The 21,345-nt window shown below is 51.4% G+C and overlaps 10 protein-coding genes across 10 annotated transcripts; 6 read left to right on the top strand and 4 right to left on the bottom strand.

The window, feature by feature from the left end:
• Positions 1-10: 10 nt before the first annotated feature.
• Positions 11-1,133, bottom strand: BDV17DRAFT_292036 (lactoylglutathione lyase; the record flags this gene model as incomplete). The annotated part of the gene is made up of 4 exons (XM_073762276.1): positions 11-64; positions 119-858; positions 927-1,028; positions 1,082-1,133. The coding sequence occupies 4 exons, from the start codon at positions 1,131-1,133 to the stop codon at positions 11-13; spliced, it is 948 nt and encodes a 315-aa protein (XP_073614851.1).
• Positions 1,134-1,486: 353 nt separating this feature from the next.
• Positions 1,487-3,320, top strand: BDV17DRAFT_292037 (cytochrome P450; the record flags this gene model as incomplete). The annotated part of the gene is made up of 5 exons (XM_073762277.1): positions 1,487-2,228; positions 2,278-2,660; positions 2,727-2,736; positions 2,793-3,011; positions 3,079-3,320. The coding sequence occupies 5 exons, from the start codon at positions 1,487-1,489 to the stop codon at positions 3,318-3,320; spliced, it is 1,596 nt and encodes a 531-aa protein (XP_073614852.1).
• Positions 3,321-3,697: 377 nt separating this feature from the next.
• Positions 3,698-4,628, top strand: BDV17DRAFT_292038 (uncharacterized protein; the record flags this gene model as incomplete). The annotated part of the gene is made up of 2 exons (XM_073762278.1): positions 3,698-3,973; positions 4,065-4,628. 2 exons carry the CDS (start codon positions 3,698-3,700, stop codon positions 4,626-4,628), a joined length of 840 nt encoding a protein of 279 aa, XP_073614853.1.
• Positions 4,629-4,851: 223 nt separating this feature from the next.
• BDV17DRAFT_292039 (MFS transporter) lies at positions 4,852-6,433 on the bottom strand (the record flags this gene model as incomplete). Its single annotated transcript, XM_073762279.1, has 2 exons — positions 4,852-5,856; positions 5,930-6,433. The coding sequence occupies 2 exons, from the start codon at positions 6,431-6,433 to the stop codon at positions 4,852-4,854; spliced, it is 1,509 nt and encodes a 502-aa protein (XP_073614854.1).
• Positions 6,434-9,870: 3,437 nt separating this feature from the next.
• On the top strand, positions 9,871-11,612 carry BDV17DRAFT_298758 (uncharacterized protein; the record flags this gene model as incomplete). The annotated part of the gene is made up of 4 exons (XM_073763752.1): positions 9,871-9,901; positions 10,316-10,920; positions 10,963-11,452; positions 11,497-11,612. 4 exons carry the CDS (start codon positions 9,871-9,873, stop codon positions 11,610-11,612), a joined length of 1,242 nt encoding a protein of 413 aa, XP_073614855.1.
• Positions 11,613-13,325: 1,713 nt separating this feature from the next.
• On the bottom strand, positions 13,326-13,965 carry BDV17DRAFT_265128 (DUF4267 domain-containing protein). Its single transcript, XM_073758143.1, has one exon. The coding sequence runs from the start codon at positions 13,886-13,888 to the stop codon at positions 13,508-13,510; it is 381 nt and encodes a 126-aa protein (XP_073614856.1). The 5' UTR covers positions 13,889-13,965; the 3' UTR covers positions 13,326-13,507.
• Positions 13,966-14,234: 269 nt separating this feature from the next.
• On the top strand, positions 14,235-15,816 carry BDV17DRAFT_265129 (uncharacterized protein). Its single transcript, XM_073758144.1, has 2 exons — positions 14,235-14,378; positions 14,428-15,816. Exons 1-2 carry the CDS (start codon positions 14,340-14,342, stop codon positions 15,574-15,576), a joined length of 1,188 nt encoding a protein of 395 aa, XP_073614857.1. The 5' UTR covers positions 14,235-14,339; the 3' UTR covers positions 15,577-15,816.
• A 1,490-nt stretch (positions 15,817-17,306) lies between these two features.
• BDV17DRAFT_298759 (uncharacterized protein) lies at positions 17,307-18,221 on the top strand (the record flags this gene model as incomplete). The annotated part of the gene is made up of 1 exon (XM_073763753.1): positions 17,307-18,221. Exon 1 carries the CDS (start codon positions 17,325-17,327, stop codon positions 18,219-18,221), a length of 897 nt encoding a protein of 298 aa, XP_073614858.1. The 5' UTR covers positions 17,307-17,324.
• Positions 18,222-18,282: 61 nt separating this feature from the next.
• On the bottom strand, positions 18,283-19,162 carry BDV17DRAFT_292044 (basic helix-loop-helix domain-containing protein; the record flags this gene model as incomplete). The annotated part of the gene is made up of 2 exons (XM_073762280.1): positions 18,283-19,047; positions 19,103-19,162. 2 exons carry the CDS (start codon positions 19,160-19,162, stop codon positions 18,283-18,285), a joined length of 825 nt encoding a protein of 274 aa, XP_073614859.1.
• Positions 19,163-19,562: 400 nt separating this feature from the next.
• On the top strand, positions 19,563-20,276 carry BDV17DRAFT_265132 (GFA family protein). Its single transcript, XM_073758145.1, has 4 exons — positions 19,563-19,732; positions 19,782-19,931; positions 19,986-20,106; positions 20,157-20,276. Exons 1-4 carry the CDS (start codon positions 19,580-19,582, stop codon positions 20,186-20,188), a joined length of 456 nt encoding a protein of 151 aa, XP_073614860.1. The 5' UTR covers positions 19,563-19,579; the 3' UTR covers positions 20,189-20,276.
• The last annotated feature ends 1,069 nt before the right edge of the window (positions 20,277-21,345 follow it).

Here is a 21,345-nt window from a genome sequence, read left to right on the forward strand (position 1 = left end):
TCTAAATGTCCTAGAGCTCATGGCCAGGAGGCTTGTACTTCTCGTTCTGGATAATCTCCACCAGCTGACCTTCCGTCAGCAAAATACTCAACCATGTTAACAATACAAGGGAACTTACGTATCCATCTGGATCGGCGATGAACGCGATCCGAAACGGTCCATCCTGCAGCCGCTTTATCCAAGAGACTCCATAGTCCTCGAACCGCTTACAGGCAAGACCCGTGTCGTCAACCGAGATGCATATGTGCCCGAACCCTTCCGGGTCAGTGTTCCCACTGTGGTACACCACTCCCTCTTCGCTCTCCGTCCCATAATACCAGGTTAGGCCGAGGAGCCCTTCATTATTTCGAGCAGTTGGGAAAGGACTATGTGTGCTGACTGCATCAGGTGGGCCACTGGGTCCATATCCAAGGAAATAGTACTCGAAGCCGGCGTCGGTGTTGCGATAAGTGTGTTTCAGGGTCATGCCGAAGACATCCTGGTAGTACTGCAGCGAGACGTCTTTGTTCTTGACGCGGAGCATGGTATGGTTTAGTCGGTACGTTTGAGCATCGGTTGTTATGGGAATAGCTTCTCTGTTGTTGCGGGCTTGGGGGATGATGGCCACCCAGTATTCGTCCGGATCGAGGACAATCGCGTATCCATCTTTGGAACTCACGCCTTTTTGGAAGATGTATCCGGCGTCGGAGAGCGTTTTGCATGTCGCTGCGATATTGTCAACGGATACGCAGAGGTGGCTGAAACCCTTGGGATCGGTGTTTCCATTATGTGTTTTCGTAATGCCGAAGTTGTGGCTCAGTTCCAGGACGCCTTGTCGGTCGCTTGCGAGTTTGCCATGTGAGACAGATTGGGGAGAGTCTTTAATGAGAGAAAAATTGTATTAGCTCAGGAGAGAACAAGAAGTAGTCGCTGGAGATTGAGATTACCGTAGGCGAGAAAATACAAGTCTTGCTTATACTGAGGGAGGTGGAATTCTTGCAGGACGCTCATGCCAAGGTGTGAATAGAAGGCAAGACTGGCTTTTGGGTCTGCTTCAGGTTAGCCCTAGTACATAGTCGTAGTCCAAGTATGGCAAACACACCCTTCACTCTGATCATGGAGTGGTTGAACTTGTAAGTGCTGAGATCCGTCATTGTTTGTCGATGCTGAAGAAGCTGGAAGTAAGTGGCCTACACATTTATTTTCAGGCACTATAGAGTACTGCCAATCCAGCGTTGGCCTCCTGGGACCATTCTGAATGCTGCAGTCAGATGGATATCCAACGCTACTACCTGCTGCGCTCGGCCCCGAGCACCCCCTGCACCCTGCGTTTTATCCGCACCCCAGCTCAGCGTTTGCATACCCTCATGAATCATAGTGTTCCTCCACATTCTTTAAGTGAAACGATAAGGTAAAGTATGTACTGGAGAAAGTCCGCATTTTAAATCTTTCGTAGTTCTACCAGTCTATCTCAACCAACAGCGCCCTGGCCAGGACTCTGGACAACATGAGTCCAACCGCCGTTTACAGCATCCCCATGCTGCCAGATGCAGTTCCTGTCTATGCACAATTCCTAGGGATCGGCGTCTTCCTCCTGCTAGGATACTACATCTACTCTACCCTTGTCTCCGAGCGCCCACTCCCGGGCTTCCCGGTCGCAACCTTCCCGGGGACAGGCCTGGGACCAAAAGAGAGCTATTTCAAAGACACGAGCGGGACAATCGCGGCAGGGCTGAGATCCTACTCGGGTCCATTTCAACTCCTCACCGGCACCGGGCCAAAGATCGTTCTCCCGCACAAGTATGCCGACGAGCTGCGCAACCGACCCGAGCTCGACTTCAACGAGGCCTTCCGCAAGGACTTTTTCGCGCATTATCCGGGCTTCGATGGATTCCGAGCGAGTCTGGACAACCCGAGCTTGATCCCGTCAATGCTTCGCATGAAGCTGACGCAGAGCCTGGGGCTTGTGACGAACCACCTCGTCGACGAGGCGACTGTTGCGTTGAAGGATCTATACGGGGAGGAGAAAGAGTGGCGCTCTGTTCTGGTTAAGCAGGCGAATCTCAACTTTGTGGCAAGGCTTTCGTCGAGAGTCTTCCTGGGAAGGCCCATCTGCCGTAATACACAGTGGCTGGAGATCGCGAAGAATCATACCGTCGACTCCTTTTTGGCCGCGAGGGATCTTCGCGCTCAACCGTTCTTCCTGCGTCCGATTATGCACTACTTCATGCCGCATAATAAGAATATTCGTCAGTTGCCACCATTTCTATATCTGCCCACCCGCTAACAGGAACGCAGAACAGCACTACACCGACGCCAAACGGATCATCGAGACCGAAGTCGAAAGACGGAGGGTTCGAGCTGAAGTGACTCTGGCATCTGGCGGGAAACCACCAAAGGTGTCCGATGCAATTGGCTGGATGGTTGAGGTTGCCGCAGGCAAGAAGGGTGTCGATTATGTCGCGGCCCAGTTGTCGCTTACGGTTGCTGCCATTCACGCTACAACGGAGGCCCTGACAGTGGCTTTATTGGATCTTGTCACGTACCCTGAGGCTATCCCGCAGCTGCGTCGGGAGGTCATTGAGGTTCTCGGCGGGGATGGGGGCGGTTGGTCCAAACAGGCGCTTTACAGGATGAAGCTGATGGACAGCTTCTTGAAGGAGTCACAGAGGCTGCATCCCGTAAGCTTTTCGGTAGTTCATATGCTTCAAACACCTACTAACAGTCCAATCTCTCATCAATCATAGCCTAGTGATGGTGAGTTTGACATACCCTTGTGAATTTGCCTGTAATATACTAATGTACTCTTACAGTCTCCATGAACAGAAAGGTGATGCGCCGCCTGACTCTCTCCGACGGCACAACCCTACCCAGAGGCGCCCGTCTTATGGTGGCAGGAAACCTCCGCGATCCAGCCATCTATCCCAACCCGGATACATTCGACCCCTCCCGGTTCCTGAAGCTCCGCGAGGGTGATTCCAAGAACAGCGCACACCAATACGTATCTACTTCTGCCGAGATGTTCGCTTTTGGTACGGCGCCTGGACAATGTTCCATATATTTCCAATATCATGGCTAACATGGGTTGCTCCCTTGCAGGACACGGCCGACACGCATGCCCGGGCCGCTTCCTTGCCAGCAGCGAGCTGAAGATTGCACTCGCGCATATGATTCTGAAGTACGACTGGAAGCTCGACGAGAGCGATACAGCGCCCCGATTCTTTGAGAATGAGACGGCGCATATGACGAACCCGATGTTGAAACTGATGTTGAGGAGGAGGAAGGAGGAAATTAACCTGGATTTAGATGTCGATCCGGATCTTTTGACCGTTGAGGAGTAAGATCGTCTGCTGTACGGTGGTTTTTGGTACATTTTCAACTTGTAGTTTGTCTAGTTGTGGGCTCTAGATAGTAGTTGCTTTCCTACTTCCGACCTGCCAGTTCACCTGCAGACGGCACTCAATACCGGGTCCTTCCAGCTCCGTGTAGGGTGTCAACGAAGGATCGAAACTAATTTCCACGGAGTAAAAGGTGGATCTAACAGACTATTGCCAAGTTCAGCTAAAAGTAACCAGCTAGCTAGTGGGGATAGCACGGCCCTCCAGCCGGTCAACCTGAGAACTATAAAGCCCTTACCCTTCCTCTGATCCTAAAATTTCTTTTCCCCCCTCACCCATATCTCTGCTCTTCTAATCCCTCCTTGTCCTTCCATTGCACAATGCTGAGCCTAGCACCTGCTCCCCTCACAGTTGCCATAGCACTGGTCACATCTGTCCCAGCTGCCGCGTTATCCGTCTCAGTCCCAAATGCCCGAGATCTCTTCAACGATCCCTGCGCCGCGTTTCGGCTCCCACCGCGGATCGTCAATGCCACCTATCTAGACCACGCAAGCGTTGAGCACGCCTGGATTGAGCCGCCTTTTGGTTTTGGATACGGCAAGTGGGCGCTCGCGTGGACTAGCATTGCAGACTATTGGGAGTGGTATAATATGCAGGTTGGTCACCCTCCTGCTTGCTCTATTATCGCCCTCACCTTCATCTTCATCTTTCCTCATCAAAGCTCCTTAACTAAGTGAAGTCACACAGAACGAATGGTACCCCCTCCACACAACCCTCACCGATACCTCAAACCCTGTCTCCTCCCTGCAACCCACCCTAATCGCAGACATAAACTCATTCAACCTCCCGCCCACAAACGAAACCATCACAACCCCCGGAACCGACACACCCCTCGACGGCATTCCGTATGCCTGGAACTACACCGTGCCGGCCTCAATCATGGCTGAAACAGACTACACCGCCTGGGTCGGGTGGGGGTATGACTTCTACGCGCAGGGCGCGCCGTATTTTGTCAGTTATGATGCTAGTACTATGGGCGTGAAGAATATGAGTTTTGGAGTGTCGATCTATTCTGCTAGGGAGACGGGGCCTACTGAGAGGACGGTTGGCGAGATTGCAGACTGTTATGATGGGTTGGGAAGTAGCATTTTTGCGGAGCTATTTCGGAGTATGAGGAGGACGCCGGTTGATGGAAGGAGGAGTAAAAGATTGTCGTGGAGGGCTAGGGTTGATGGACAGGGTGGAGATGAGGAGAGTGAGAAGTGGAGGGAAAGGCTTATTGAGAGGGGGATTGAACAGTTTCCTCTTTAGGGGGTAGCAGAATTTGCTCTAGTAGATGCATAGATCAGAGGAAGTCCGTGAGGTCGGTGGGACGGCCAGGGCCCAAATGTATAAGGATTTGTGTATATCCATTCGCGCAGATGAAGTAGATAGATACACATAACCAAAGTGCCTCTCATCGCCTACACCTGCTGCTTTTCTTCTCGGGTCTCCCACAGGATCAATCCCCGATACCCGCAGGACTCATACTTACTCAAATATTCTTCATTACCCTTCTCTCCCCAATCAAGAAAAAGCAAACCACCGCCGTTATCGCACAAACCCCCGCCAACAGGGCATTCATCCAGCCATACCCAACACCAACCCTCAACCGTCCCGCAACCTCCGGTCCAACCGCCAGTCCCAGCGAGAAAAATAAAAAGGATAGCGAATAAAGCTGCGCATACGGGCCATCCTCGCCGAAGAAACCCGGGTTCGCTGCGTGATACTTTCCCACGACTGTACTGGCTTCCACGACCGACGGCGCGCCCATTCCTGCCGTGCCAATCCCCACGAGGGCGAGGAGGGCTGCGTAGCGTGCGACATCCGGTGCCGAACTGGACGGCCCGCTACCGGGCTCTTGTACTACCACACCCAGCCCCAAAGCAATAAGGACAGGCACTAGGTAGAGATACACCAGGACAGCAACGCGCTTGGTTCCGAACTTATCAACGCAGTATCCGAGAAGCGGGCCAAAGGTGAGGTTTGCGATGCCGATCGGTAGGAAGAGGAGACCTGCTTGGAGCGAGGAGAATCCGTACGACTCACGTGCGATGATGGGGACTGTGGCGTCGATGCTGGAGAGGAGGACGGCTTGGACGAAGGAGATTGTCAGTGCCACGATGAGCCGTGGGGATGCGAGGCAGGGAAGGATGGCCATTATGCGAAGAATGTTCGGGAGATTGTCGGGGATTTTGTATTCATTTTCGAGGCTGGATTCCACGCGAGGAAGGAGGGAGGTTGTTTCGTCGTGTGCTTCTCCTTCTTCATGCTCTAGCGTGGTATTCTGCTGTTGGCTTGTCTTACTGGCGGTGGCATGTTCATGGATAGCCTCGTATCGACGCGCGACTTTGACCTCGATAACAAGCACTCGCATGATAAAGTCCAGGACGAGCAAGGCAAAGGCCAGTCCGAAGACCCCCCCAAGGCCGCCCTTATCGTAAAGCACACCGCCAAGCATCGGAGCAAGAAGCGTCCCGACGGAGATGAAGCCAAAAATCTGTTCGTTGAATGATGGTCAGAATCCATACACAGGTACTGGTACTCTAGCTACTTCGAAAGAAGTGACTTACACCCCCAATCGCCTTGCCCAAATTCTCTGCACCCACAGTCTCCAAGCAAAGCGCCATCCCCGTAGTCCAGACAAAGCTCGCACTAACTCCCTGCAACGACCTTGCAAGCAGAAGCACAGGAATCGCTCTTCCTAGCATGAGAAGCACCGTCGCCCCGATCAACGCGGTGACACCTACCAGGAACGGCGCTCGCCGTGTCCCAATCCTATCAGTTATAACCCCGGCAATTGGCGAGATAAGCACCGAGGCTCCAGAATACGCGGCGAGTAAGTTCGAAATACTGGCTTGGATTTGTTCAGGGGGTATACCAACGCGATCAGCTAACATAAAGGGGAGGACGGGAACAAGAAGGGCATAGAGAAAGAGATCGGTGAACAGGGCTAGCCCGACTGCCGTTACGATAAAGAGCTTGTTGCTGCGCCATCCGAGACCGTGTGGCTTTGAGCTGTAGTCGCGTTTTATTTGGACGGTATTGAGGAAACTGCTCCACGGCGAGGAAGACATGGTGTGGGAAACGAGCGTGGGGTTAAAAGATGGCGGGAAAAAAAGCCAAAGGGGCGGCCAAGAGACGGTGGCCAGCTCCATGATTATATTTAAAGCCCACAGTAACACAGTGAGTGAGCTGCCAAGGGTCCGTCCAAGGCTTTCGTTCACAATGCATCCATATCCGAAGGTATACACCCCCCACACCTCCCCGCTCGGCCTAGCGAATCTTCCACATATCTTGTATCTTAATAGAATCGGAGACGTGCTCCGAGCATCAGCCCCGAGCGAAGCCTAGCCCGATTACGAGTTTTCGATAGTTGGGCAGGGCAATTTCTTTCACTCATCTGTCCTCAGCAACCTGATCAACGTCGACATCATCAAGCATATATTCAAAATTACTGATGTGACGGTAAAATGCCGCCGAAAGGGGCTACTTCGGCGGCCGTTTTTAGTCTCCCTAACCAGCTCTCGTCTTGGCATCATGTGTGCGAATTCCCACGGCCGCGGGCTTTCTATGAGCTACGGAGATGACTAAAAGTGTCGAATCCCGGTCAGGTGACCAAGGAGGCTATGGGATGAATTGAATTGAAGGTAATGATCTTCTAACTACAGTCTGTCTAGCTGCCTCCTTCTCAGATATAAGATACTGAGAGTCTCTGTCTAACATAGGTGTAAATAGTTCTAGAAATTCGAGCTTTGCTTTTGTTTCGGACTGGAATACTTACTTCTCAAGGAGAATCTAGCACGTAATCGCTGCTTTACTGAGATCGAAATCAGGTATAAGTAACTGTAACAATGACTTGTGGTCCTTGAGACGCTTTTGAATGGTTTTCTGTTTTTGGATCGTGGCATTCTGAGCTGAGAAAATAGCTTTGCAGGCTAGGTAACAGAACTACGAGCGCCTCCTTGCCTGATCCGGACGTTGCTGCTTTAGGAGGGTGAACCGGGTAAATCAGGTTACCCGCTCACCCTCAAGCTAGTTTGCTTATACCTTATCAAGGTAATTTACTTACCTTATACTTACCTTATCCATTTTTTATATTAATAATATTTCTTAGCTACTTTACCAAGGAAATAAATATATTATATCAAGAGATAACAATAGGCCAAGCTATAAAAGCCTAGCCTACTACTATTATTACACGCTTCAGCGTGGGTCATTGATTTGAGGTAGTTGTTAATTTGAACTAAGATCCCGTTCGTCAAACGGATAGAAGTCCGGAGAACAATGAACCGGGCCCTGACGTGCAACATAGGGTCCTGCCTATTAGAGGAGGTATAATAACTATCCTAAAGTACCTGTCATCTTACATTAAACCTTGATAGATTAGAGCCACGAGCTATCAAAGGAGAGTTTATCGTATATAATTCAAGCAGGAACTACTTCCTGGTCAGGAACAAGCAAGATTAGAAGATCTATCATGTTATAATTCTGATGTTCCTAGAGAACAAGCAAGGTTCATTAGTAGAGGAACCAGGAGTTCAAGATCTTAGGGAAGAACTTTCGTTTTAAAAGGCTTTAGAAGTTCCTAGAGCAAGCTCAGGAACTTTGAAAGATATTAGTAAGGGTCCAAGAACCAGTAATACAGTAATAGAGGTAGCACTGCAGGTGCTACCAGCGCTGATAGCGCTGGAGGCACAATCGTTAATGAGACTGACGTCGGCGTTGAAGCCGAAGTTAAAGGCGGCAGTAGGTATGGATGAAGGCTGCCAGACCTCTTGGCCAACTAAACAGGAGATAGAGGTTGTTAACTATCCTGACATACTCTAGCAAGTTACCCGGCCAAGGAGAGCCCCAATCTGACTGACTTTCCCGATCGGACCCTTCAGTTTTACTCAAGGACATCTCAGTTTCGCGGGCCGAGTACACTGTGTTATCTTGATGTGGCAGCTTTTGGATTGCTTGCGCAGAACGGTAGCCAATGGTCTCCGCAGCAGCTGGACAGTGTGTTGTCAGGGCAGGGCATTATGTCCCATCCACCCCGTCCGTGTGAGTTGGGCTATGGGTCACCGACGCGAGTGCTATGTTTTTCTTCATGGTGCTTTGGCTATCCTACCCATACCCTACCTATGACGTCGCATATAAAGGGCCAACGCGACGTTGGATCATGGAAAAGCCTTCATCCTGATTCTAGGTATGTATATGGGGCCGGGTCCAGCCACCAAGTAAACCTAACCCTGTAACCACCATCGGCGCAGTCCTCTCGGCACTTGCAAGTTACTGGCACCCAGATTTGCAGCGGGATAGGTGTTCGGTGACCCCGACCCCGACCCATCACACACTCTAATCATGGCCTCGCATCCCTTGGCAAGTTCCCCGCTATCCCACATGCCCTCCCGGCGTCTTAACGAGCGCAGCACAGATACACTGCGTGAACGCGTCTCCAGGTCTCCACATGATGCGCACATGAGCGCCAAGACGGGGATCAGGTCGCCGCCGAGGGTGAAGGTCTGACACTTTGACGAGTCGGATTGGGTGATTTGTTTCATGGCATCGGCGCTGGACAGAACGTCTTTGCATAGGTTGATATCTAGTGGGTCGTTGAGTGACTCTAAGGATGTTAGGAGGGCCCAGATGCTGCGATCGGGAGCGAGATGAACGTGGACGAGATGGTCCTGCGGGACTGGGGGATGTTCGCGCGAGTGATGCAGTTGCAGAAGGTGAAAGCGTGCATCCCATATGTGGAATGATTCCCGCGCCGAACTTAGCGCGCGACGCTCGCGGTCGAGATGCGAGACCGAGACTGGGATGGAGAGGCAGGAGACAAAGCAGACATCATAAATGACATCCAGCCGCCGTAGCTGGCAAAGGGCTCGTGGCGGTTACCCATGTCAGGGACCTCCGGCTTGCCAATAGAGCAGGAGTGTTGCGCGTGATGGAAAAAGTTCGAGTAAGTGTCATTATTTAATAGCATCTCTGGTAACGATTGAGGTACTCGCGAAGCACAGCTCGCAGGAAATGGGATTAATCTGCTTGGTGCACTTGGTTGACTTGCTTCGCGTGGTCGGGGTAATAGGACTCTATGCCGCCCTGAGGTACTGCAGATTTGCTCGATCAGAAACTCCTGCTCCTCTCTTCGTCTCGGCCTGGGCTTTGGACCAGGATTTAGTCGAGGACCTGTCCGGTAACCGTCACATTTGTACCGGCCCGACTGGCATCGCTGACAAGTTGGCTTGATCTCATCGCATTTAACATGGCGGGCTCTGGAAACGTCAGTTAGTGATGTGCACTTGGGCCTGGTTAGATAAGGTTACTGACTTGCTGCACTCAATCAATCAATCAGTCCTTACGCCACGGCGAAAGATATGAACGAAGACGACCTACCAAGTGACGCAACCAGTCCTCACCCGGGGTGCTCAGCCCGGTGGCGTCTTTGTTGAGCGGGCGCCGAGTCTGTCGTCATGCTCATTGCGCTTTCGACCATTGAGCAGCATGAAGTCGACGGATTTTCACCATGAGACCCTTTTCTGTGGTGGGCTTGGCAGGTACAGCCACGCGGGAGTTAAGGAATCCATATCAATGCATCTGATTGGTTTTATCGTAGTATCTCGTCGAGTCAGGGATGTTGATTGGTTGGACCATAACCCTGGAATTATGCTGAGACGGACCCACTCATGTCCAGGAATAGAAGTTCGTCTGCTTGCCATTGGCTAGAATTACTACGAGAGATGTAGTGTAGGGAGAAGTAGTGATCAAGAGGCCTGCTATGGATCGTATCTGACTAGCCGTTGGAGTTGTTATAGCGCTGCCAATCACGACTGGAATTACGTCATGCATCATATATATGGTTCCCCTCGAGAACGAACTCTAAAGGAAGCCTGCTCCCTGCCAATATCAATCCCTCTTCAAGCCCTACAGCCCTCGCTAAAACCAAGCAAGATGCACCTTCTCTTCTCTAGCCGCCTTTCTGGCCACGGGCGTCTCAGCCAACAAGGCCGGACAAGGGTCCAACTTCGACGTTTCTCCCTCTGTGGCAGACCAGGCCAGCCTCGCGCAAAACAACGCGGCGGACCTAGCTGTCTTCGACACCCCCTTCGACTTTGACTTCTACGCCACAGCCAGCAACTTTCCCTCCTCATCCCCAGGTGACCTCCTCAAACTTAAACCCCTCAACGGAACATCCCTCGATATCCCCACCGGCGTCTCCGTCTACAAGATCCAGTATACATCCCAGGATATCAATGGCTCCATCGTACCAGCAACAGGCTTCCTTGCCGTCCCCTTCGCCCGCCGCAACGACCCCTACAGACTGATCGCCTATGCCCACGGCACCACCGGCGTCTTCCGCGGCTGCGCCCCCTCCTCGTCATCCTACCTCTTCGACTACAACAGCTGGACTCCCCTGCTCCTATCCGGCTACGCCGTCGTGGCAACCGACTACGCAAGCCTCGGCAACCACAAAATCACACACAAGTACATCTCCAGCGCCGCGAACGCAAACGACGTCTACTGGTCCGTCGCGGCAGCCCGGAACGCCTTCCCGTCCGCTTTCACAGACGAGTGGGTCTCGATCGGCCACTCCTAGGGCGGCGGCGCAGTATACAAGCTCTCGGAGCACGAGCTCGTGCAGGACAAGCACAGCGGGTACTTAGGCGGGGTCTCGATCGCTCCCATCGCGAAGATCTACGACTCGCTTGTCGAAGCCTTGGCTATCCTCGGCGACGGTACGTCCGGCGGCTACGAGAGCTACAAAGTCTTCGGTGTCCTTCCCTCGCTCGTCCTAGCCGTGCAGGCTCTCTTTCCCAACTACACGACGCCTTTCTTAGCAACTCCCATGCACCAGCGGGTCGAACTCGCAAAAATAGCCCAGTACTGCGACGTTGCGCTCTCAGGAATCGTCGCTGATCTGTCTGTGGACGAGCTGATTGGCAATATTACGGCCACCGACATTGCCGTCCTCTCGCGTTTCCAGGAACTCAACGCCCCCACCCAGGGCGCCAGCGCGTCGACGCCGCTCCTGCTGATTCAGGGCGAGGCGGATACCATTGTCTTTCCGTCGACCGTTGTGAATGCGTACAGTGATAGCTGTCGCGCAGGTAATCCCGTGCATCTGAGCCTTTATCCGGCTTGGATCACACAGCGACGGTGGGCGCGTCGGCGCCGGAGTGGCTGGCGTTTATTGAAGGACTTTCTGCTGAGACTGTCAGTATGAGAAGATGCGTTAATCAGACCGTTGCGCCGGTTGATGATGTCTAGATATAGTTAGGGTAGGTAGCGGGGCTTCTTAGGTTTGTTTGCTCGACAGCCCTCATTGCCCTGGTTGCCGATAGCAACCTACTGAGAGTTGAATTGTGGGGGGTGGTGGAGTTGAGTGCAGTGGCGATGGGACTTGAGATTGGCAGTCTGTATCATTCTGTGGTCGCCTAGTCTTACTTCGTTGATATAATCCATCTCCATTACGTTCTGCCTCTGCTCATTCTCTCCTGTATAATCTGACTCAGTTCATATCCAGGCCAGCAACATACCAAACCTAGCTGGATATACCCCGCCCTTTATAGAAAATATAATTGCGAATATCACATCACCTACTATCTTCCATTCTCACGCCGGAGCGGGACTATGAATGCACTACTACGTGTACCAACGGATGTGGCAGAACGTCAATTTTCCCAGGTGAGCCACCTAAGCAGCTGACTGGATCAAGAGCCACCCCTAGCTCCAGCGACTGAGTACATTTTCCCCTGCCCTCCCCCTCCCACACCTCCACCCGGCCCTCTCGTTTGTCTTTATGCGAAACCCTACGCGTGGAGTTTGCTTGGGAATCCGGCTGCCCTCAAACACGTGGAACAGACGCGTGCTGCAAGTACCATGGATTGCCGTGGTACTATTTAGATCATTGTCATTCTACTACGATTTGGGGGGACGGTCATTGTCTGGGAGGCTTGGGTAGGACCATGATATTTATCCGAATAATGCTCCGGCCTTGCCTTTGCACCGCGGTCTCCATGTATCGGTGTGTACAGTATATACTAATATCTTTGGTGCATTATATGTTGCGTGCTTGATACCTATATCTCGTACTTGCCTAGGTAAAGTAAGGCCGGGACCAGATGGAAGGACATTTTTAGGATCTTACATAAACTGACACACCTCATATCATGGATGGCACGAGTTTCATGTTCCATAAATTAGGTGGATTTCTGCCCGGAAACTATCCTAGTCAACTAACCTATTTCCTGGACTCATTTGACCAATAGCATGCCCATTATAACATTCTACGCCCACAGAATACCCTACACACCCCACCAACCACCTTACCTTTACAGTGGTGCATGCACGCTCCCCTTCTAATCCGCAACCTCCGCCTCAATATCCATATCATACTGCTGCGGATCCGGCCAGAAATGCGCAATTCTGAAACCCGCGCTTGCGGACAACCTCTCCCAAGCCTCCTGCGTCCGCTCAGCCGCGGACAGCAACAACATCATATTCACGTCCACTGTCGTCTGACTGACGCCCGCAGATGTTGGGAGGAGGACGATATCATAAATAGAAGCTTTGTGTACCCGCTTACTATTGCGGCTCTGGTATTCAGCACGAGCGGGTGCGCTTTGGCGGCGGGCCAGTCGATCAGGACGGCGTGCATGAAGTCGGCGCGGCTTTCTGCAGGGGTCAAGGTCGCTTCGCTGAAAAGTGCTCTCTCAAGAACTACATATCACAAGAGTTGCCTGATGGTTTGCTTATATTATATTAGTCTGTTGGTTTGAGATAAAAATAACAATTGAATCTTTCCCTTCGTACACCGCAACCTATATTTATCATCCCAGAAAGGAAACAAAGAAATTCGCACAGGCCATATTCCGCGTGCGAATCCTTCACTAACTGCTCCGCAGATAGATAGAAGTTAGATCACACATCACTATCAGGTGTAGGATAATGACAAGCAGCACAGATTCTGCCTGCCCTCCTCGAGGATTGTAGTATCAATAGTCTGAGGAGGATTGTTGTAGTTAGAGCGCAAGTTATACCTAGCGCGTGTCTTCGGGTTAGGTTCATGGCCTCAAGATAGCTATAGTGATAAAGGATTTCGTGCCATTCGCACTAAAGGTTAAACTCGCCTGAGGATAATTTGATGGTAGAATATACCCTAGTTACCCGTCAACGCAGCAAACCCCCACCCCGAGATAAGCAGCCCCGACACCAACCGAAACACAGCCTTTCCTGGAACTCCCTCCTTCCAACAAACATACCCCATCCACCAACCCAACATACCCCATGATCGCCAAGATAGTGTCAAACTCGGCCAGTTTACCCTGCGCGTAGAATGTCCACAGTGCGAGGCCGAGCGTGGTAATGCGACCGCATTTCAGGATCCAGGCGGACTGCGCGGGTTTCGAGACCGCGATGTGCTCTGGCAGGCCGAATTCTTTGATTGCCCGCTCGGCGTTGAAGAAGGGCGTTAGGCCGCCTAGGGTTGTGGCTGTTGCGACGAAGAGGGGTGGGATGTGGTGGAGGGCGAAATGGGGGAACATTTTGGCTCGTTTTTCTGAAGGAGACAACTTTAGATACAACAAAACACTCAGATCGAGTCTGGAGATGCGAACCTGGGCGATGAACGCCTTCTATGGAGGCTGGGCGCGAAGGAAATGGGGGCTGAAAATGCTGGCCTTAGGGGGGAGCATCTTGCGCCCAGAGTTCGAGCTTACTCAGAGCTCGTGTAGAAAGTGCGGGGTCTTAGCTTAGATTCTATACCTGGCATCAAGCAAAATATATTTATTGAAGAATACTCCGTATATTGACGGAGGACACCAGATTGCTTCTAGAAGAACCCAAATCTGAAGTGCAAGGTTGACCCCACCATTGTACCACCAGTGGATCGTTCAGCTGCGGAGATCCTCAGCTGCCTCTATTATATATAGGGTAAGCTCCCGACCTCCTCAGCCGCACCATTTTTTTCTCTCGCGGTCTCACCACATCCCAATCATGGCTTCTCCATTCCGCACTCTGTCGCGGTTGGCAATTGTAAGGAATGAACCCCACTAAATGGCCATCTGAACTTCTAACAACACAGGCCGCCCTCTTCCTCGCCTGGTCCTACCCCTACCTCCAGGGCCGGCAATATGCCCTCAGCCTCCTCCTAAGAAACAAACCCGAGAAACTCCCCGAAATCAACAAATTCAGCACATCGAGCCTGAAACTGACCAACCGCGTCCGCAACTGTGAAGATGGAATCATGGTCGAGGAAGACGCCTTCGCGATCCTGAGCTGCGATCCGGGCCGCGATCTCTGGAATACCGTCATGGGTACGTTTTATCCGCGCCGTGATATCATTCCGAATGGCGGGCTTTGGATTTATCAGTATGAGAAACCCGAAGAGGATGAGGCGGCGCTGGTGAAGATTGAGTTCCAGGGGTATAGTGGGCCATTCTCGTTCCATCCGCTGGGCGTTGAGTATCATCGCGACACTGCTACTTTGTTTGTGTGTAACCACCACATTGAGGGGTCGCGACTGGATGTTTTCTCGTTGGAGTGGAATGGGAAGACGCCTATTGCGAAGCATACACGTTCAATAATCCATCCGCTGCTCAGGGGCCCGAACTCGGTTATCGCCCTGAATGGGGATGAGCTCTATGTTACGAATGACCACTATATCCTCCGCAAGGATTATCCTGCTCTCGCGCTGACAGAGACGTACGCTGGGATTCCTGGAGGCACGGTTGCGTACGTCAACCTCGCCGCTGAACCAGTAGAGGTCCGAACCGTTGCGCGCGGCGCCTTCGCGAATGGAGTTACACTGCTGAACGACTCGGCCGTCGCTGTTGCTATTACTGCCGCAGCCGAAGTGCGCCTTTACAAGAGACTCGAGGATAACTCGCTTGAGCAGTTCGATGCGATCAAGATGCCTTTCCTACCGGATAATGTGTCAACGGATAAAGATGGTGCGCTGTTGATTGCGGGACACCCGCATCCTCCCTCGCTGGATAAGACAGTGCATGCTCGACGGGAGTGTATTGATGCCGATGGAGTGGTTCCTCAGGAGTGCTGGAAGTCGACGTCGCCTTCTTGGGTGGCGAGATGGTCGGCAAGTAAGGGGTTGGAGGACCTGTATGTGACCAGCAAGGAGTTTGGGTCAAGTGCTACCGCGGCAAAGGATGCGACGAGGAATGTGGGACTTGTGACTGGGCTCTATGAGAATGGAATTCTGGTCTGGAGCGAGTAAGTTAAGCAGATTGGACGGCGCTGGCATTTCGGGATGCTGCTTGGTATGGCTCAACCATATCGATCTCAAGGAAAAGGGACCCCACGGGCTGTTACCATGTAAGCCTAAGATGCAGTAAGATTGATTTGATAACCGTATCGAGATCGTTATATTTGAGAGACAAGCAATGTATGAAAACTCCCCTGTCGGTAGTCACATAGACATACTGTCAGGCATGTCAACCACAACACCAACCTCACGCATAGCCTTCTCTTCCTCCGTGCTGAACGTGTCATCAGCTAGCACTTTTTCCATTCGCTCTCTCATATACCCGTCAATGAGCTCCAAGAGTGGTAATTGCATCTCGTTGTATCTTGTACAAGTTCCGAGACGAGGTTTTCCAGCTGTTCGATGAGCAACCGCTCCTCTGTCCGAACTTCAGCCACATCCTCTAGAGGAACATCCCCTTCCTCTAAATCCATAGACCAATGATGCCGACATATATGGGTGATCTCAAGGCTGTTGAAAACATAAGCACGAATAGCAACCGAAGCTAGGCAGCTAAGGATTGACTAAGATAGAACATTGGAGATACCCAGGATGATGACGGAATGACAAAGCGAGGTGTAATGGGCGTGGTATGAAAATCCCCTTAGCAAGACGTTCAAGGGAAGACATCCATCGTTCGAGCAAGCGCAGACACAGCAGTCATGACATTCTGTGTTTGTCCAGGTCTGCTGTAGTACACCTTTTTGACTCCCGCAAAAGGAAAGCCAGTCTGCAGTAGGTGTGGACCAATCATTCCAGTAGGTAATTCGATTCTCTAAAATATATTCCCAGGCGTTCTGCGCCACTACGTGTGCAGATAAATATGGTAAATGACCGGGACCAATATCGAGCGATGCCCCTCTATCAAATAACCAGTCGCACATCTTCAAGTAATCACTCAACTGCGCAAGGCTTCCAGAGATGCCCGGTCGCCATGACGGGACTTCCATGCAAAACTGCGGTGATCGCCTCTTCTCATCGACTTCGTCAACGTTAGTAAAACCAGCGTTGTATAGAATTTTTGCGGCTTTGAGGTTACAGTCTACTACGTGGTAGATAGAGCTCCCGCAGATCACATTCAGACAAATTGGTGGTACAGAGGCAAAACCTCGAGTAACAAGTAGTTCGCCTAGTTCATTTTCGACATTGGAAAACTGATCATCTCGATGTCCTTTTCGTCCCTCAAAACCCAGCGCCAGGAGTTTAGTTGTGGACAGGTGTCTTTGGACCAATTGAAGGAGATTGCGTCTTTCTCTTACTAGGCGCTCTACAAATGTTTCGAAGACTGCCTGGTTGTAACTTGGCTCTGTCGCGATGTAAAGCATGCGCATTGAGATGGGGCACCTTTGATAACGGAGTAGAATTTTCAAAGAATCTAACTGCGGTTCAAGAATCGCCTGGCATATCACCTGATACCATATATGCAGGCAGATATAGCCAAGAGCTATGTCTTACCCATCACAGCTGGGCCATTTATACAGTGCACCTAGTTTGAAGCCACCGGGATTCTTACCCCAAATCTCACAGCAATAGCGCACAGAGGCCTGCTGGAACACCGGTTACTGTACAGTTTCTGCTTGATTACGAGGCCAGTCATTTCATTGATACTCCCTGCGGTTATAAATATGGCCAACAGGTCCTGTTCTACTGAGCCAGCTAGTTTCCCTCAGACCATCGGAATTCATCTAATACTCGACTACAAACGTCAATAACAGGCAATAATGAGCACAGAACGCTCCAAGCTCACATCTCGAATTGCTCCAACTTTCCAATTGAGCGATGGATCATCTACGTCCAAGACTGCACGACCAGATCCCATCTCTCTCGGCATCCCACCTGAGGAACGAGCAAAGAACCGGTTTGCCGTGAGGGGGAATGCTATTGTCACTGGTGGCGCCGGCGGTATAGGGTCTGCCGCTTGTCGGGCCTTTCTCGAGCACGGTCTACAAGGACTTGCCATCTTCGACCTCCATCCGGACGAAGCTCAAACCACCATTGAGGGGCTAAAGGCCGAGTTTCCTGATGCTACAATCACCTTCTATAAGGTGGATATTACGGACCCCGACTCGGTTAACAAAGAGGTCGCCGATGTCCATCGCAAACTAGGGTCGATCGACGTCCTCCTCTGCGGCGCCGGAATTGTGGGATCTGAGCATGCAATGGATATCGCTCCGCATGCATGGACGAAGATGCTACAGGTGAATACAACCGGGACATTCCTATGCTCCCAGGCAGTCGCAAGATTTATGAGTGAGCAAAATGGCGGAAGCATTATTCTGATCGCGAGTATATCGGGCCACGTCGTGAACTTTCCTCAACCCCAAGTGCACTATAATGCTTCCAAAGCAGCCATTCTATCTATGAAGAGCTCTCTAGCGGCTGAGTGGGCGAGACATGGGATTCGGGTCAATAGTATCAGCCCGGGCTACATGAACACCATTGTGAATGAGGGCGAGGGTCTTGAAGTGCTGAGACAGGAATGGAAGAAACGAAATCCATTTGGACGCATAGGGCAACCGGAGGAATTGACGGGTGCGATTATCTTGTTGGCAAGCAAAGCTGGGAGCCACATTACCGGCGTTGACATTCTTGTCGATGGTGGATTGACTGTTTTCTGATGTCATACAGACAAAGGATTTCCAGCTTGACCATGTTAAGATATACTTTAGGTTTTGAAACCTAGCTAACGGTGTTTGCTTGAACTTCAGTTCCCGTACACTGAGAAGGTATATGATGGGAGTTGAGGCCCAGAGTGATATCTTTATTCCACGAGTAATTGCAGATATCGTTCAAAGATTCCTCCACTGGCTCAGACAAATAGTCCAAGTTATTCAAGGAAATAAAGTCCTCAATAGGCGGACAATCTGGCGCGAATAGGTCAGGGAGCAACATCCCCGAAGTAGTCGTCTGGCCTCCTACGCATGGGCTGGGTCCCAGGGAACAACCATGTGCGAGTTGGGTGACGTCTGGCGCTAGGGTATTCTCATACTCTTGTACACCTGGCTCACGGGGCACATCTTGCTGGATATGGTGCTGTCCGTGGTGTCGAAACCAGGCATTCGGTGATGACTCCGTTTCTTCAGGAACAATTTGCGCACTATCACTCATATCAGGCAACATATGACGGGCATTATAAGCCCAATTATCGCCATAGCCCACCGGAAACTCTCCATAAATCTCGTTCTTTACCGCTATCAACCGAGCCATGGTATCGGTCATAGGCCTGGGCGCAGAAAGCGGCATCGTTGGACCCCAAACCTGCGATCTGAGGCCGTTGACCTCTGAGACGAGTCGATTATTCTCAGACAGTAGTTCCTGCATATCACGTCCGGCAGCAAGACACATCTCTCGTTGCTGTTTCAGGTGCCGGATGCTTTCCTTCACAATTGACACTTTTGAGAGACGTCGGGCATGCGCCAGTCCGGGAAGGAGGCGGGCTAGATTCTGTAAAAACTCTCGATGAGCTTTCACACGTAGCCTGGAAGAGCTGTTCACATACCACAAAATCCTCGTTCAGTTCCTCCCGCCGTCTCTTCTCAATCGCAAGGTTGCGGGCCATGACATGCGGTGGCAACGGGCGTGGGCGGCCCCTTTTTTTCTTTACCTTGTCTTCGTGCATGGAACGATGGTCTTGCATAGTGTTCAGAAATTCTTTATTGGCCGGTATAGGCGAAGTTGCTGCTTAACAACAATATCTGGAGCAAGTACCGCAGGGGGCTGACCCTTGGTCGATGCGGAGGTCAACCACAACAGCCCTGCGGTGGGGAAGAGGACTGTACAGTCCTTGCATTAGTGCATTTGCATTATAGAGTGCTTATCAGCTTAGAAAGCGTCTGTCCCTCATCACAAGGATTAGTTGAAGCGGATGTATACAAACGTTGACACCGTAATGACGTCAATGTTACGAGGACCATAAGTAAACACCAGCCTCGATCTTCATCTTCCCAAGCAAAACTCTTCTTCAAGGTCCTCATCAATGACATTTCTAGCTCAAAGAAGACTACTCAGCCTCGTCGCCAAAATGCCATCCTATACCGGTTCCTGCACGTGCCGCAGAATCCAGTACGATCTCACCTTGTCCTCCCCCGATGATGCCCGGACATCGTTATGTCACTGTACAAGCTGCAAGGTAAATGGAAAAATAACCAGTTGCACTGAGGCATGCTAATTCATAACAGAAAGCCTTCGGCACGAACTACGGTCTGACGGCCAAAATCCCGAAAGACTCCCTCAAGCTCACGGCGGGGAAGCCCAAGGAGTTTATACAAGATAACGGCGTCCACCGCGAGTTCTGCGATAATTGCGGAAGCTTTATTTGTGAATATGGCGTAAGTATCCTCAAAGAATTTCTTCACCGTGTTAGGTGCTGATGGTACCTGTAGGATGCTGTAAAGGAGCAATTTCGCTACCTCGTCGTCGGATCGCTAGATGATCCAGAGGCATTGCCGCCGAAGGGAGAATTCTTCTGCAAGCATCGGGCTAGTTGGATGCCTGAGATACAGGGTATGTATGCTCTTATTTTGACGTAGTCAACGAGTGCTGATTTTCTGCAGACGTATTTCATAAGAAAGAAATCAAGGAGTGAGCTCATCTTGTTGGCAAAACTACCATAGTAGCATAGCGAGATAGGTGTTTAGGGAGGGTTCATGAATGAAACGCTTATTTGTTCTATGGTTTTACATCATGAAAAAAAGATTACCCTCTACATCATACCGTACACTCTCTGCGCAAAAATAGGGACAGCGGTCCCGCGGACCGACCGAGAAGGGTATCTTTGTCCTCAAACGAGACGGATTTTGGTAGCCGCCTTGCAGCAGTGGGCTACAGATGATCCAGCCTAGGGGACCTTCTTAGGCATCTCACCATGGCATTCCCCGGGCTCGAGCCTCTTTGATGACACACGTTGAGGAACAATTGGGCATGGAGTTCGGGTTCCTACAATAGCACCCATTGAGAGCAATGTGATATGGGGAAAGCGCGCCATGGTGAACACAGATCTATCAATGTCGCAATCGCTGAGGTGGAGTCTGCGCACCCCGCAGTCGACGGATTGACAACCAGCATGGGCAAAGGAGTCCGTTGCGACCCCCGGGCTGGTATCGCAAGAATGCACCTAACAACCCATCCCGCAGTCATGTAGTACTTAGCGTCCTTTTTGCGGCTCGTTTCATGATACCCAAGACGTGACTGGGTCTCCATGCACCCGTCCCTCTCGCGAGCGTTGCTGTATTGGGACAAAGTCACTTCAGAGCTGGGCAGCATGTAGGACCTCATCAAGAAACGGTCGGCGTGACACCCCCTTTAGAAGATAAAATTTGTGAACCACCAAGCCCTTCCGTCGCCGGTACCAACTCATCAAGAGTCATCAGGATGGGTCTGATCGTGGTCAATGCATGGTGCTGCGGTGACTATGTGCCGCTGGCGCATATGGAAGCCGCGTCGAATAGATTAAAGTATGCCTCATTGTCCGGTCGTAAGCGCCTTAAATGTCATCTGACCCCCTAAGTTCTTCAACAGGTGAGAACACTCGGGTCTTGCTTCCGCCTTGATGGTCGATCTCCGCTCCTGAAGAGGAAAGTCTGACGAACGGGCTCCAGGTCTATCCCCGGACGTGCCAGGATCATTCTCCGTGGGGTAATAAGGCTAGCCCCTGCAGAATACTTCTTCAGACGTGACCTTCACACCATATTGTATTGCCATTGGCTATGCCGTTGCCACCCCCTGCTCGTGTACGAGCTCTTC

This window comes from Aspergillus undulatus (assembly GCF_047715775.1).
Source record: "Aspergillus undulatus strain CBS 261.88 unplaced genomic scaffold BDV17scaffold_29, whole genome shotgun sequence".
In the NCBI taxonomy this organism is placed as follows: Eukaryota; Fungi; Ascomycota; class Eurotiomycetes; order Eurotiales; family Aspergillaceae; genus Aspergillus; species Aspergillus undulatus.